The sequence below is a fragment of the Mastigoproctus giganteus genome, chromosome 11, assembly GCF_048544385.1.
Source record: "Mastigoproctus giganteus isolate SK-2022 chromosome 11, ASM4854438v1, whole genome shotgun sequence".
Classification (NCBI taxonomy): Eukaryota; Metazoa; Arthropoda; class Arachnida; order Uropygi; family Thelyphonidae; genus Mastigoproctus; species Mastigoproctus giganteus.
Window position 1 is genome coordinate 31,971,276 of NC_143585.1, and position 13,772 is coordinate 31,985,047.

The following is a 13,772-nucleotide window of genomic DNA, read 5'->3' on the forward strand; positions in this document are numbered from 1 at the left end:
TAAGTCTTACAAACAAAATGTTAAGGATCACTGACCATGTTTTTAAAGATGCTGTTCTTTTGCAATTAAACTGATATTTTTACTAATTCTCTTTTTTATTAATTCTCTCACATGTAAAATTTACTTTTTTTTTTAAAATCAACATAGCATTTAACATATATGATTTCATATTATTTACCTTTTCAGTACTGGAAAGTTCTTGAACACAATCTTCCAACTTGTGGAATTCATGTCTTGTTTGCTCTCTTTTTTTATCCAAGTCTTCCACAGTTTGTTCCAATCTGCTTTCTGTGTTGTTTGACAATTCATTTAGCTAAAATAAGAATATAAGAAAGTAGTAATCTCAGTCTACAATAAGCTAAATCTGAAGAGTCTTAAACTTAACCTGAGGACTCAATGAGATTTGCTCACAGTGCTCACAATACCCAAGTATTGTGAGCACTGTGTTAGATATAAATTGGCTACCCCATTTAAATTATGTTAAGACGAGAAATGCTATAAAAGTTTACAATGACTAAGTCTGTTTCACAATTGTTCATTATCTACAGTTTAATGCCACCTCTGTTACTTCTCACTTCATTTGAGTAGTTTCTTCAGACAGAAAAACTGCTGGCTTCTGGCCGTGAAGGGAGTTGTGTACAGCAATGTGCCTTCTGTATATAATAAAGAATAGACACGTGCATCAAATATTTCATTCAACATGTATAAATTGATCCAATTTCATCCAGTTGGAATACATTTAACCCTTTGCCAGGCATTGATGGTGAAGATCCACCAAAACAACTTAAATTTTCAAGTAAAAATATCTATTAATGTCAATGTGAATTTTACTTTTCCTTCATTATAGGTTTGACTTTCAAATCTGTATCATTAATTGGTTTGTTATTGAAGTTAAAGTTTGTTCATAAAAAATGAAAGAAATTTTTTTAGGATTTATTAATCCTCTTCTGCCATATAATTATCAAGTGCTCTAAAACATGAGTTTAGGATTAGCAGCTTTTTTATTGTCTGCTGCATATTTGATCGTAGCATCTCACAATACTGACAGTTCACTTGTGTCAGTTGTTCATCATCATCAGCCATTTTCAATCCACTGCAGGATGAAGGCCTCTTCAGCAACTTTCCAGTTCCTTCTCTTTTGTGCAATGGCCACCCATTTACTACCCACAAACTTATGAATTTCATCTATCCATCTCCGCCGTTGTCTTCCAGGTTTTCTTCTAGTTCCTCTTGGGTACCATTCTGTTATTTTCTTAGTCCATCTGTCATCATGTCTTCGAGCTGTGTCCTGCCCAAGACCATTTTAGTTCTTTAGTTTTGATAAGAATGTCCTTTATTTGAGTTTGCTGCCCAATCCAAGTGTTCTCTTCCATTCTTTTGGTGAGTGCCCAAGTTTCACTTCCATAAGTCATGGTGGGGAGTATTCATTGGTTCATTATTTTACGTTTCAGACAAACTGGGATATTGCTCCTCTGTATGTGACTATATTTCCTGAATGCTATCCATCCAAAGTTTATTCTTCTCTTGACTTCCAGCCATTTATCATTATTACAGCTAACAACTTGGTCCCAGATAAGTATATGATTCCACCTTTTCAATTACTGCTCCTTCAATCATTATGTCTCTTTCTGTGGCATACTTGTTCATCCTTACTTTTGTTTTAGCCATATTCATCTTTAGTCCAAAGTCCTTACTAACTGTGCATAAATGATTAAGATTTTCTTCTAATTCTTTGGGATCGTGAATGATTTAGGTACTCTCCATTCACATTGACTCCTTTCTACTCTTCATTGACTCCAGTCTCATCTTCTGAAAGTTTCCTCAAGGGCAGCAGTAAACAACTTCAGAGATGTGTCTCCTTATCGAACTCCTTTCTCAATTTTAAATTTGCTACTGTCTTTGTCTAGTCTAATAAAGGAGGTAGCATTCTCAAATATATTTTCTTCAAAATCATAATATATGGGGTATCTATGCTTTGTCGTTCGTGCCCGAAACATTGCCTTATGCTGTATGGAGTCAAATGCCTTTTCATAATCCACAAATGCCAGGCATAATGGTGTTTTATATTCATTTGCTTTCTCCATTACCTGTGATATTACGTGAAGGTGATCCATAGTTGAGAATCCTGTCCTAATGCCAGCTTACTCTTTCGGTTGATTCTCATCAAGTATTCTTTCTAATCTGTTAGTAATGACCTTTGTGAACAACTTGTAGATGTGGGATTGGTCTATATTACCAAGCTAATTGGTCTATAATTTACAATTTCTGATTTATCTCCTTTCTTATGCAGCAAAACTATGATTGCATTATTCCACTCCTTAGGCATCACACCTTTTCTAATGCATTTTGTAATGCACTTATAAATAGCAGTCTTCTCTGCTATTTATAAGTACACCATCACTATTCTTCAGTTTCGGTATTATTTGTCTTTCTGTATTACTGCTCATGGCTGCTGATTTAAGTCCTTTGTTTTCCCTTAATGCTTGTTCTACTTTTCTTGTGTTAAATCTTCTTATGTCCTCTCTGAGTCTCTTTCTAATGGCTTTGCATAACTCAATATACTGAATTTTCTCCTTGTCAGTGTTTACCTTGCTCTTCATTTGTCGCCTTAGGTTCATCATAACAAATGTTTCTTGACTAATTTTTTCTTCTTGGGATTTCTTTTTCCCTATAGGTTTCTTGGGCTTTATCACTTTCAGAAAGTTGTAATATTCCTTATCAATATCTTGGTCCTGAGCAGTCTGCAGAAACTCAAACTTGTTCTTAAGTTCCACCATATACTGCTTTTTCTCCTCTTCTGTTATCTCAAAGACCTTAGTATTATTTACTTGAGTCAGTTTTTTCCTTTCTTTTCCTACATCTATATAAAGTGTGCATCTTACCATTCTGTGATCATTTCCAACTTGAGATTCTGCAAATTCCACAAGTTTTTCACCTCTTTCATTTTTTTCACAAATTCCAAAATTTCCTATAGTTCCCCTTTCTGCGCTGTTTTGTCTTTTTCGAACCTTAGAATTGAAGTCCCCCATACTGAACGTGTAGTGGGTTTTCTGCTCATTTAGAAGATTCTCAATTTCGGTGTACATTTCTTCAACCTCTTCATCATCATGGCTCGATGTTGGTGCATAAATCATTATAACCTTCAGCTTGTACCTCTTAGAAATCTGAGTATTAGCCTTGACACCCCTTGGTGATATATTTTTGAATTCCAAAATGTTGTTTTTCATATATCCTTATGGACCAGAAAGCCAACTCCACCTTCGCTCCTTTCACTGTTTACATTGGTGTACAGCAGATTTCCACTTGATAAACTTAAGTGATTCATTTCTTCTTGTTTCAGCCAAACCAATGATATTCCAATTCGCATTTTCTAGTTCCTTTTCCAGCTCTAATATCTTGTCTTCACCAATGAGCGATCTTACATTGTAACGGGCCAAGTTCAGTTTCCCTGCATGGCAGCCTGGTCGTACCCAGAGATTCTTAGCACCCTCTGCTTCCACTCTGATCCTCTCGCTGTCGTAAGAGGGTGAATGAAAGCCGCTGGGGACTGAGGGCCATTTGTTTCATTGTGCTATCATGTGGCGGAGGGTTTGGTCTTTTCCTCTTCATGCTGAACAGGCGTCTTGTAGAGAACCACTCTACACGTTCGTTGCCACCTAAGTGACATAACAGGGCTTACCATCGAGAAGGTGTGCATGAGTGGATTTTAGGGAAGCAGGCCAACTGGACTTCTCCTAAATCTTCTGTAATAGAAAGATATTGGATCCATCAGTGTTTTAGACTGAGTGTCTAATAACACACAGAATACCTGTTCCCCCCTAAGCCCCCCTTTGTTATTTACATTTACTGCCACTGAATCACGCAGGTTTTTCAATTCTTCCTTATTTCACTTTTCACTTGCTGAAATCAAGGTAACACCCACATAAGTTGTAAAAACATGTCTAAAGTGTACGTTATAGCATGTTGGGGTATTTAAAAACAAAAATTAAAAATGCTTTCAATATGCAAAATGGATTTTTCACAGTTGTGTTGATAAGAGTGAAAATAAAGTTAGCTTCTAAAAGTGCATAATTTTAAATTATTTCATCCTTTTTTACAAGCTTAATTATGGGAAATGTCCACCAATGTACCTGGTTATAATTTTATTGTGCCTAGTAGAGGGTTAAAATTAATTACAACAAAGGTTCGATTTTCACTTAAAAATATACAGTTTTCTATTACAAATAATAATCTTGCTTAAAAACTAAAGCACTTAGTTCCATTCATCTTTTAACTAAAATATGAAGAATTCATTCTTATGTTATGCAGATATAAATGTCATTGAAAAAAAAAATGCTTCATAAACTTTCTGCTTTCTCTATTCTACAGCTAATTTGTATTCTCTACACTCTCACATACATTAAATTGTGTACCTTTCAGTACTTAGTGACATGCAATACTAGTTTTGGTGAATACTATTACTATAGTAATAGTGTAATAGTATTCACCCTAGAGTGATAGGAAGCCACAGGAATTTGCTGCACTGGCAAAAAAAAAACCCCACCAAGTAGATAAGAAAATATAAATTATATGCTTCCCTCCTCACACAGGTAACTATCCAATTGACCTTTGAATTTATTCAAACTGTCAGTCTCAACTACCTATGAGGGCAACTTGTTTCAGCAATCAATGACTTGCTGGCTAAAAGAAAACTTCCTGAAATCTAATCTAAACCTCAATCCCTTTCATTTGAATTTATGGCCCTTAGTCCTGGAACACTTTATAACAGTAAAAATTCCACCTTGATTCATTTTATTAATCCCTCTCAGAGTATTATAAACTCAATCAGGTCACCTCTGAGGTGCCTATTTATAATTTGGATGGATCCATTTCAGGCATTAAGCCCCAATGGCGCTAACTAACAATTTGGTGGGTTAGCAGCAGCCAGTTTGCCTAGGTTTTTAAGAGTTAAATATTAATTTTACAAGTTAATTACTAATTTATATAATCTTATAGCTAAATACTGTTTGTTTGTTATTTGGTTTTTAGGAGCATTAGCAACTAAGGCCATATTGCTCCGGGATATGCAGTGGTCATTCCCTGACCTTTCCGCATCCTCCGTATTTGGTGGTGACGGGCTTGAACCCCGGTTTAATCAAGAAGCGTGTGCTACGCACTGCTGCTCCTTCCCACCTTGCTACGGAGGCACCAGCTAAATACTATGATAAAAAGCAATAAATAAAATAAAATAAAAGAGTAAAGTGAAAAAGGAATAGAAAAGGGTTAAGGAGGAAATGGAAAAATACATTCATCCACATGGCCACCTCCACTGCGACTTCATCAAGGGCTTTAATCAAACAGATAGCCATACACAATGAATGTCTCATGCACACCCGTTTCTGTAGTCCCAATAACAGTTTTACTAATATTATTTTCACTTTTAGTATAGCCAAAATAAATTTTGATAATTTATGACCAAATGTTAATTTTAACTTATGTTTGGTACTTACGGCAAACTGGGATTGGGATCCAAAGCCCAACAGGTAAGCATTAGCATACCTGTTGGGCTTTGGGTCCAACACTATAGTATTTACCTGAAATCTCCGAAAAACATATTATGGTGTTTTTCCCAAAAAGGATCCTAAAATGATTAGGATCACAGTAAAATAATGTGTGCGTATAGTGTTTAATCGTTAACTATTGCAATAGCACTTAAAAATCAATAGTTTACTTCTTTATAGCAGCAAAAAACATAAAATAAGAAATACACACAAAACACAAACCAATCCACTTAGTTTAAACAGAAATAAGGGGAGGTATCTATCCCCTTTCCCTGCCACTACTGGTTAGCACATTTTCTTAGAAAGTTCTTCTTAACCCCCCCCCTTCCTCCACAGAATTGTCTAAATCCACTCTACATATTCAAATCATTCAAACTTCAGCACAGATACAGCAGTTCAGCAAACCCATAACCCATGATGTGGCCATTGTGTGGTGTATCAAATATTGATAAGGGCACCACTTATAGGTTTTCTGTGTAGTTTTGTAAGAGTGTAATTGACATCAGAAGTATTTTTATTAGTTCAATAAACTGTAAATTTATAGTTATTCAAACTTTAACTTTCCAGATACTGACTGGAACTTGTGGTTGGTCACTTACACAGTAATAAGATTTTGTGGATTAATTGGAAGAGTGTTTGCTAACCAGCATGTTAAAGATGTAACAACAAAAGAAAGCTGAATGCCTAATCTGATTATCAGCAGCAACCCTTCATACATTAAAATGCAGATAAAAGACCCACTGGGTGGCAGTAATCAATTTATTTTATGTGGGATTTACCAAAAGATGTAACTACTGTTGAAAGCAAGGGAAAGGGCTTTTACTTTTGTAAGGGCTACTGCAGTAGTCTCAGTTTTTAAATTCTATGCAGCGTGACCAACCGTTGACATTACCAACAACAAATATTAAATGGAAAGCATTCAGGGGAGTAACTGTAGAAGCTACTATGCTTTTTATTCCAACCAACAGATACTGTTCAAGGCTTAGAGCCAAATGGATGTCAGAGGGATAGATGAAACTCATGGTAGAGAAGAAAAATGCATGGGATGCGTATAAATTATCAGGTAATACAGAAGCCAATAGTAGATATAAACTAGTCTGTAATCTCGTTTTTCAACGTTAACAAGTAATTTGAAAACGGTAAAATTTTTATGTCAATTTCCACCATGATGAGGACAAGGTGGAAATTGAATGTCTGTTTCCATGTAATAGACAGAGGGTGGTTTTTAAATTCCTCACAGTTTCAATTAAGTATTTAAGAGTGAAATCTATCTATCCCTTGGTGATTATTTACTACTGTAATCACAGAATGAAACATAACTTGCAAACTGTACAGGAATGCATGTTTACTTGCAAGTTACACAGTACAAAGTTAGTGAAATATCATGCCAAAAGTGCAACATGTTACAATAGTAATTGAGTGTTAAAAAACAAAACACGTGACAACAATAGAAATTTTTCCTTCTTCTTCTTCTTCTAGTTAAATTTTTATTTAATTACAAAAATCACATCTCATCTTAAAAGTATATCAAATACTATGTGAAACACTAGAATGGAACATTGTATACTTTTTGATTCACACATACAGCACAATGAGGTTACCTTTTGGATTTCTTGTTTAAGTCCATCAATTTCAGCCACTATCACTTTATATTCTTCAGAACTTAAAAGAAGGCTCTCTTGCATTGAACTGTTATTAAAATGGGAGAAAAATTAGAACAAGAAATTGAAATAAAACATACACTAAAGATGACGATACTTAGCAAACTGTGCAAGTTTTGTTAAAATATAAAGCACGTTTAATGTTGTAGAATTATATAAGCTAATTCTACAAGAAATTTAAAATGGGGGAAGGTAAATAAATAAATAAAAAAATGAACCTGAATATAATACTATAAATACATATATATAATAATATGCAGGTATCTGTTCAAATGTGATTTTAAATTTATAATCAAAATAAAACATGCAGTGAAAAAAACAACTTAATAAATTATGTATGCAGTTTGTGCTATGGATTTTTTTTATGACAGTATTATTTCACACAGCTTATTGTAGCCCTTTTAATACAATTAAAGCTCTTTATCGTGACCATCTTTTTAATGTCCAGCTTTTAATCCCATAAACCTGAGAGGTGATCTGATTGAGGTGTATAAAGCCTTGAATGGTTTGAGCATGCTCAATGCTGATGGGATTCTACCTCTTGCTCAGAATAATCACCTGAGAGGGCATAAATTCAAATTGAGGAAAGACAGTTGTAGGATAGATGTGCAGAAGTTTGCCTTTGGCCAGTGGATAGTTGACTGGTGGAACAGACTTCCATCTTTTGTTGTGGAAGTTGATAGCCTAAATAAATTTAAGGCTGAGCTGGACAGGTATTTGAAACGAAAGGAGGGGTGAAATGGGAGCGTTTTTTTTGGCTGATGCTGTATAAGCTTGCTTTCTTGCATCATATGCCTCTACTAATGCTAACCTAATGGTGTTTTACATTTGTTATAATGATCTTGAAGGACAAATTTTCTTTAACAATCCCAAAAATTTTCACTACTATATCTTGCTTTTTTCATTACAATATTTGCATTTAAAAAAAGGAAGAATGCTAATTTATTGAAGGTAAATTGAAAACTGACTGAGAAATCACATTCAATGGCATAATGTTCATTTCATTATACAATATGTAAGTTTATCAATATGGTTCCTACAAAGCAGGGAGGAAGCTATAAAGAGCTTTGACTGTATTTATTATTCAATATGAATTTATGATGAATTATTACTAACAACTATACATATTGGAATACTTTATGCATTTTATTATATTATCATGATCTCATCATGCTTTCCTTGATGTGACTATTAAAAGTATTGCATATTTTTCACTTCTTCTGTATAATATATTATACAGAATTCTGTATATTATATTCATTAGGTATATTATATGAATCCTGTATAATATACATCTTATTGCATAAACTGCACATGCCTGTAGTTGCATGAGCATCTCATTTTGTGACACATACTTAAATTTCAAGAGGATTCAATGAGGATTACTCTTTTTCTAAGTATCAAAGATTTCCTGGCATATTTGCTATGCTTACCAGCTCATCTTTCAATATCTTGTAGGATAAGAGATGGATTGTGCTGATTCTATATTTTGGTAGATTAACTAGTGCATTTTGGTACCCAGAACTGCTGAAAGTTAGCTAACTTAGCTTTCTATTGAAGGAGCCTTTAAGATATTTCCTATAATTACAAAAATGCTGAAGGAGCCTCTAAGATATTTACTGTTTGTTTGTTGTTATTTGGTTTTCAGGAGCATTAGCAACTAAGGCCATATTGCTACGGAGATATGTAGTGGTCATTCCCTGACCTTTCCACATCCTCCGTATTTGGTGGGCACGGGCTCGAACCCCGGTCTAATCAAGAAGCGTGTGCTACGCACTGCTGCTCCTGCCCACCTGGCTACGGAGGCACCAAGATATTTACTATAATTACAAAACTTCCCAGTATAAAATCTACATAAATAATCTCCAAAACAAAGAAGTATGTATGGTATTCGAGCTTTGTAAATAACTAAATTCTATTAAATGTCTTTATCCTGTGCAATAATGCTTGATTTAATTGTAATGGAAATGGGACTTCTCTAGATTCTTATACACAAAATCAGTTATTCAGAGAAAAATGTACTAATACTAACAAAATATATTTTGAAGGGAAAACACCATTACCACATGAAATTATTTCAAGCACAATAGTGTTTCACAAGGCAAAAGTCCTTTTGTGGATCTTAACCCACATGTACACACACTTGCTAGCAATCAACCCCACCACTTCTCCCCCTTTTCCCATATTAATCTGAAGTATGACTCAGTAAGAAAATAAGCGTAACCCAAACTATATTTTAGTATTAAAATTGCTTGAAGGAAGTTTAGTATCTCTATCTTAATAAACTAAAATTTCTAAATAAATTTGTGTGTTAAGCGTTTTTCCTTCAAAATATAATTCAGTGATAGCAGTGGTAAATGGTCTGTCATTGTCTCATATTACAATATTACTAACAATGGTTAATAAACCACCCTTATAGGAGACAAAGACAACATGTTAGTTTTCAGATGGAACAATTTAACCACAATTCACTCCTCTTTCTGCTTCAGAATATTTACATCTTCTAGTTATTGGTCGGATAAATTTACATATTTTACTGAGCATAATATATATATATATATATATATATACACTTTACAATAATATATAAAAAAGGCACCTGGGATGGAGAGGATATATACAATTATATTAACGGAGGCAACAAAGGAGGTAAGCAAACCCTTAGCTTAGTATAAAAAAAATTGAGAATATTTGGATTCAAGGAAGGTCCCTATGGACTGGAGACATGTGAATGTATTTCCAATTCACAAAGGAGGATAAAGGTGACACGAGTAATTATACACCTGTTAGCTTAACTTCTGTTCCAGGGAAAATAATGGTTAAAGTAATGCAGGGCCATCTGGACAGAAATGCAGTCATAGTGCAGTCACAACATGGATTTGTTAAGAGGTGATCTCGTCTGACTAATTTGATTGGATATTATGATGCACTAACCAAGGAACTAGATGCAAAAAATAATTTTTATATCATATACTTGGACCCCAGAAAAGCATTTTATACCATTGCACATAAAAGACTGCTGTACAAATTGGATCAGTGTCGCATTAAGGGCAAGTTACTGCTATGGATAAAGGGATAATTGAGTGGGAGAAAAAAAGAGTGGTTATCAATGGAGTCCTCCAGGGTTCAGTACTGGACTCATTGTTATTTTCTATATCAGGCTTAAAGGCTACTTTTGCAGATGATACAAAGGTTAGCAGGTGGTTAATGACATTAATCAAGGTATGTTACTACAAGATCTATAAATATTAGGCAGATGGACTGAAAAATGGAAATTGAAGTTCAACATTGACAAATAAAAGGTACTGCACATGGGAAGTAGTAACCCCAGATTAAAGTACCAACTATGTGGTACTACACTTGGATAGTGGAAAATGAAAGACCTAAGGTTAATTGTGCAGTCATATATGAAATTCTCTGAGCAGTGAAGATAGGCTGCCAGGACAGTTCATGGGGGTCTTGTTAATGATATACAGAAATTTTGCTAGCAGGGATAATGAGGTGTTTATCCATTTGTATAAGGAAATAGTTAGGTATAATCCTGAGTACTGCATACAAGCCTAGAGGTCTCATTTTAGGTTTGGTTTTTGGTTTTTATGGCACAAAAATGACTACAGTTATAATGTAGCATGTCACAACTCATTTTAGGAAGGATGTAGATCTGGAATGGGTGCAGAGAAGGGCAATGAGATTGATGAGGTGAACAAAAGGGTGCTCTTACCAAGAAAGCCTTCAGTTCTACATATTGTAACATCTGGAAACTAGGCACATGTGAGGTGATCTGACAAAGGTGTGTTTAAGGCTTTGAATGGATGAGAGTAAGCTAAATGTTGATTGGATGAGAGTAAGCTAAATGGTATCCTTATCTTACCCAGATAACACATATAAGGGGGCATAAATTCAAACTGAGGAAGGTTGGAGCAGAACAGATTTGCAGAAGTTTGCCTTCAATCAGAGGGAGGGGATGGACAGGTAGAGTGGGAGGGTTTTTTTTTTTTTTTTATGCTGCTTAAGCTCGCTTTTTTTTTTTTTTACATCAGTTGCCATTGCTAATATTCATATTAATAAGCAATAAAAGTTCACTTCTTAAATCTTAACATCCTAGAATATAACTGTCTCAGATCTGTCACTCCAGCTGAACATTAGGTGAAACAAATGCAGGGTCAGATTGAATTCAAGATTAGAGGTTTGGATTAAGAGTTTAGTAAACAATTTATAAATTTAACTTCTATAATATTGTAAGTTCAATTTTGGTAAATCTTGTAGGTATTTTCTGTAATATTTTGCCAATTTAATTTTAACCTTCTGTAATGTTGACAGTCAAGGTAGCAGAGAAAGAAAAAAACCTGTGGGTAATTTGTGCCATCAGACATGAAGTTCTCTTACAAGTGCAGACTGAGTGTTATGAAAGTTAATGGGGTTTTCTCAATGACATACAGGAATTTTGCCAGCAGGAACAAAGAGGTAATAATTTTGCTTAACCCTGAATACAATCAAAATCATTAAATGAATGTGCATCTAGACTTCAAAATATCAAATTTCTGGAAATCACTTATCAGTTATAACTGATTTTGATGTATAAAAATAAGCTTACTTGTAATTTTCTTCATCAATATAAATTCCATTCTTTTTTCTGATCGCTTCTAGTTCCTGTTGCAATTTTCTTATATCCTCAGTATATTCCTAATCAAAAGAACATATATTAAAAGAAACAAGATTACATTCTTGATACTTTTAGTTGAATGCAGTGGAACACTGATTAACTCTTTCCGGAGGAAGCTCAACAAACGTTTGAGCCCAGCAGAAAACTGCAGGTTTCCTGCTAATGGCTGGCTCTGTGTGAGAGTTTCTTCAGTTTTGAAAATTTATAAAAATGAAAACTTTGTTCTTAATTTCTTTAAATATTAATTTGTAATTATTTTGACTTAGTTGCCAAAGATTTTTTTAAAAATTGTAAAATAAAAGTTTTCCAAAAAAACCCACTTGATGTTAATTCATTTTTTGATGTAACTAATATCTTCTACATCTAAAAGAGAATGGGCCTATTGCACTGGTTTCCATAGTTTGCAAAAGAAGAATACAGTAGAACCAGTGAATACGGTAACTAAATTAATTTTAGTAAAGTAAAGAAGCTTTTGGAGTAATGAACCCCTTCCTCAGGAAGTAAACATAACATAAAACGTTAGGAATGGAATAAACAAAATAAACAGTGCATGCTCGCTTATTTAGTTTATTCCATTCCTAATGTTTTATGTTACGTTTACTTGCTGAGAAATGGGGTTTGTTATCCCCAAAGCTTCTTCACCTTATTAAAATTAATTTAGTTTACTGTATTCACTGGCTCTACTGTATTCTTCTTCTACATCTATTTTGGTTCAATTTTTATTGACTTTTGGATCTGAATTTGAGAAATATGGCTTTTGTAGCCCAAATCAGATAATAACAGCCAACAGGTATGATTTCCTCCTGCCTTTAAAATCTCTTTTCATGCTACCAGCTATCATAAATTGTGTCTACAATTACTTGGAAACAAAAAGTAAGAGAAGCCAGCACTTACTGGAGGATGTCGAGGCAATTCATACTTGCAAAATACATACTCCACAGGGTCCATATGTGAAAAACATATATATTGTATATACTCCGGAAAAGGTTAAGAAAACATGGACTATCTGAATTACTGATTATCTAAACTGGTCATACAAAAAGTCAAATAATCGAACCAAGAACTGGTAGATAGCAATATACATATGCACCAGGTAAGATGTTTTAAAAGTAAGGTAAGAGGTATTTTTGTGAAAATACATTTAATCATAAAACAATGAAATAACACATAACTGAATAAGTGGTGAATTGAAGGTGAATCAGTTCTCTTCTTTTTTGACACATTCGGCCAACTGTCCCACTGTATCACAAGTCATATATCTGTTGTAAAATTCAGTGTCATTTCCATTCAACAAAGTTTCAATACACCATTCAAATTTGTTATTACCACCACACTGGTTCGCTATCAGATGTTTTTTCAAAGACAGGTGAAAACACATCCATACTAAATATCTGATGTTGTTCCTACCGAATTGCACCTGTTTTACAAAAATATATTTTTCAAAAAACTATTTTCCCCTGCTGAATAGCATCTGTTTTTGAAAAACAGCTACAGTTCAGTAGGGTGCAAAGTCAGGACTTCGTGCTGGATCAGCAAGCACCTCTCATTTGTAATACTGTAACTGCAATTCAGACTTACACTGCAGATTGCAGTGTAAGTCTGATTGACTGCACTAAAAACAAAGAAAGGGATATTAAACAATACACAGCTTGAATTCCTGTTTTGGTTCAACCAAAATGGCAACAAAGGTGTACAGCAACACACATGAATTCCTGTTTTGGTTCAACCAAAATGGCAACAAAGGTGTACAGCAACACACACACACACACAGTTTTGTTTATATTCTGGCAAAGTCAGAAGAGTTTACAATAAATCATGAATGAACCATGGTCCACTCAAGAAGCATATGCTACTGTTTCAAAATGTGGATATCCATTACTTATCAGGGCAGTTAATGAGTGGTAGATC

At 34.3% G+C, this 13,772-nt stretch overlaps 1 protein-coding gene across 1 annotated transcript in view; it reads right to left on the minus strand.

The window, feature by feature from the left end:
• Positions 1 to 13,772, minus strand: part of LOC150077870 (kinesin-like protein KIF11) — a 257,452-nt gene that overhangs the window by 128,447 nt on the left and 115,233 nt on the right. The window contains exons 10-12 of the mRNA XM_090384389.1: positions 11,796 to 11,884; positions 7,142 to 7,229; positions 179 to 313 (exon numbers count right to left, since the gene is read on the minus strand). Coding sequence (XP_090240515.1) covers positions 179 to 313; positions 7,142 to 7,229; positions 11,796 to 11,884 — 312 coding nt within the window. The remainder of the gene's footprint in view (positions 1 to 178; positions 314 to 7,141; positions 7,230 to 11,795; positions 11,885 to 13,772) is intronic.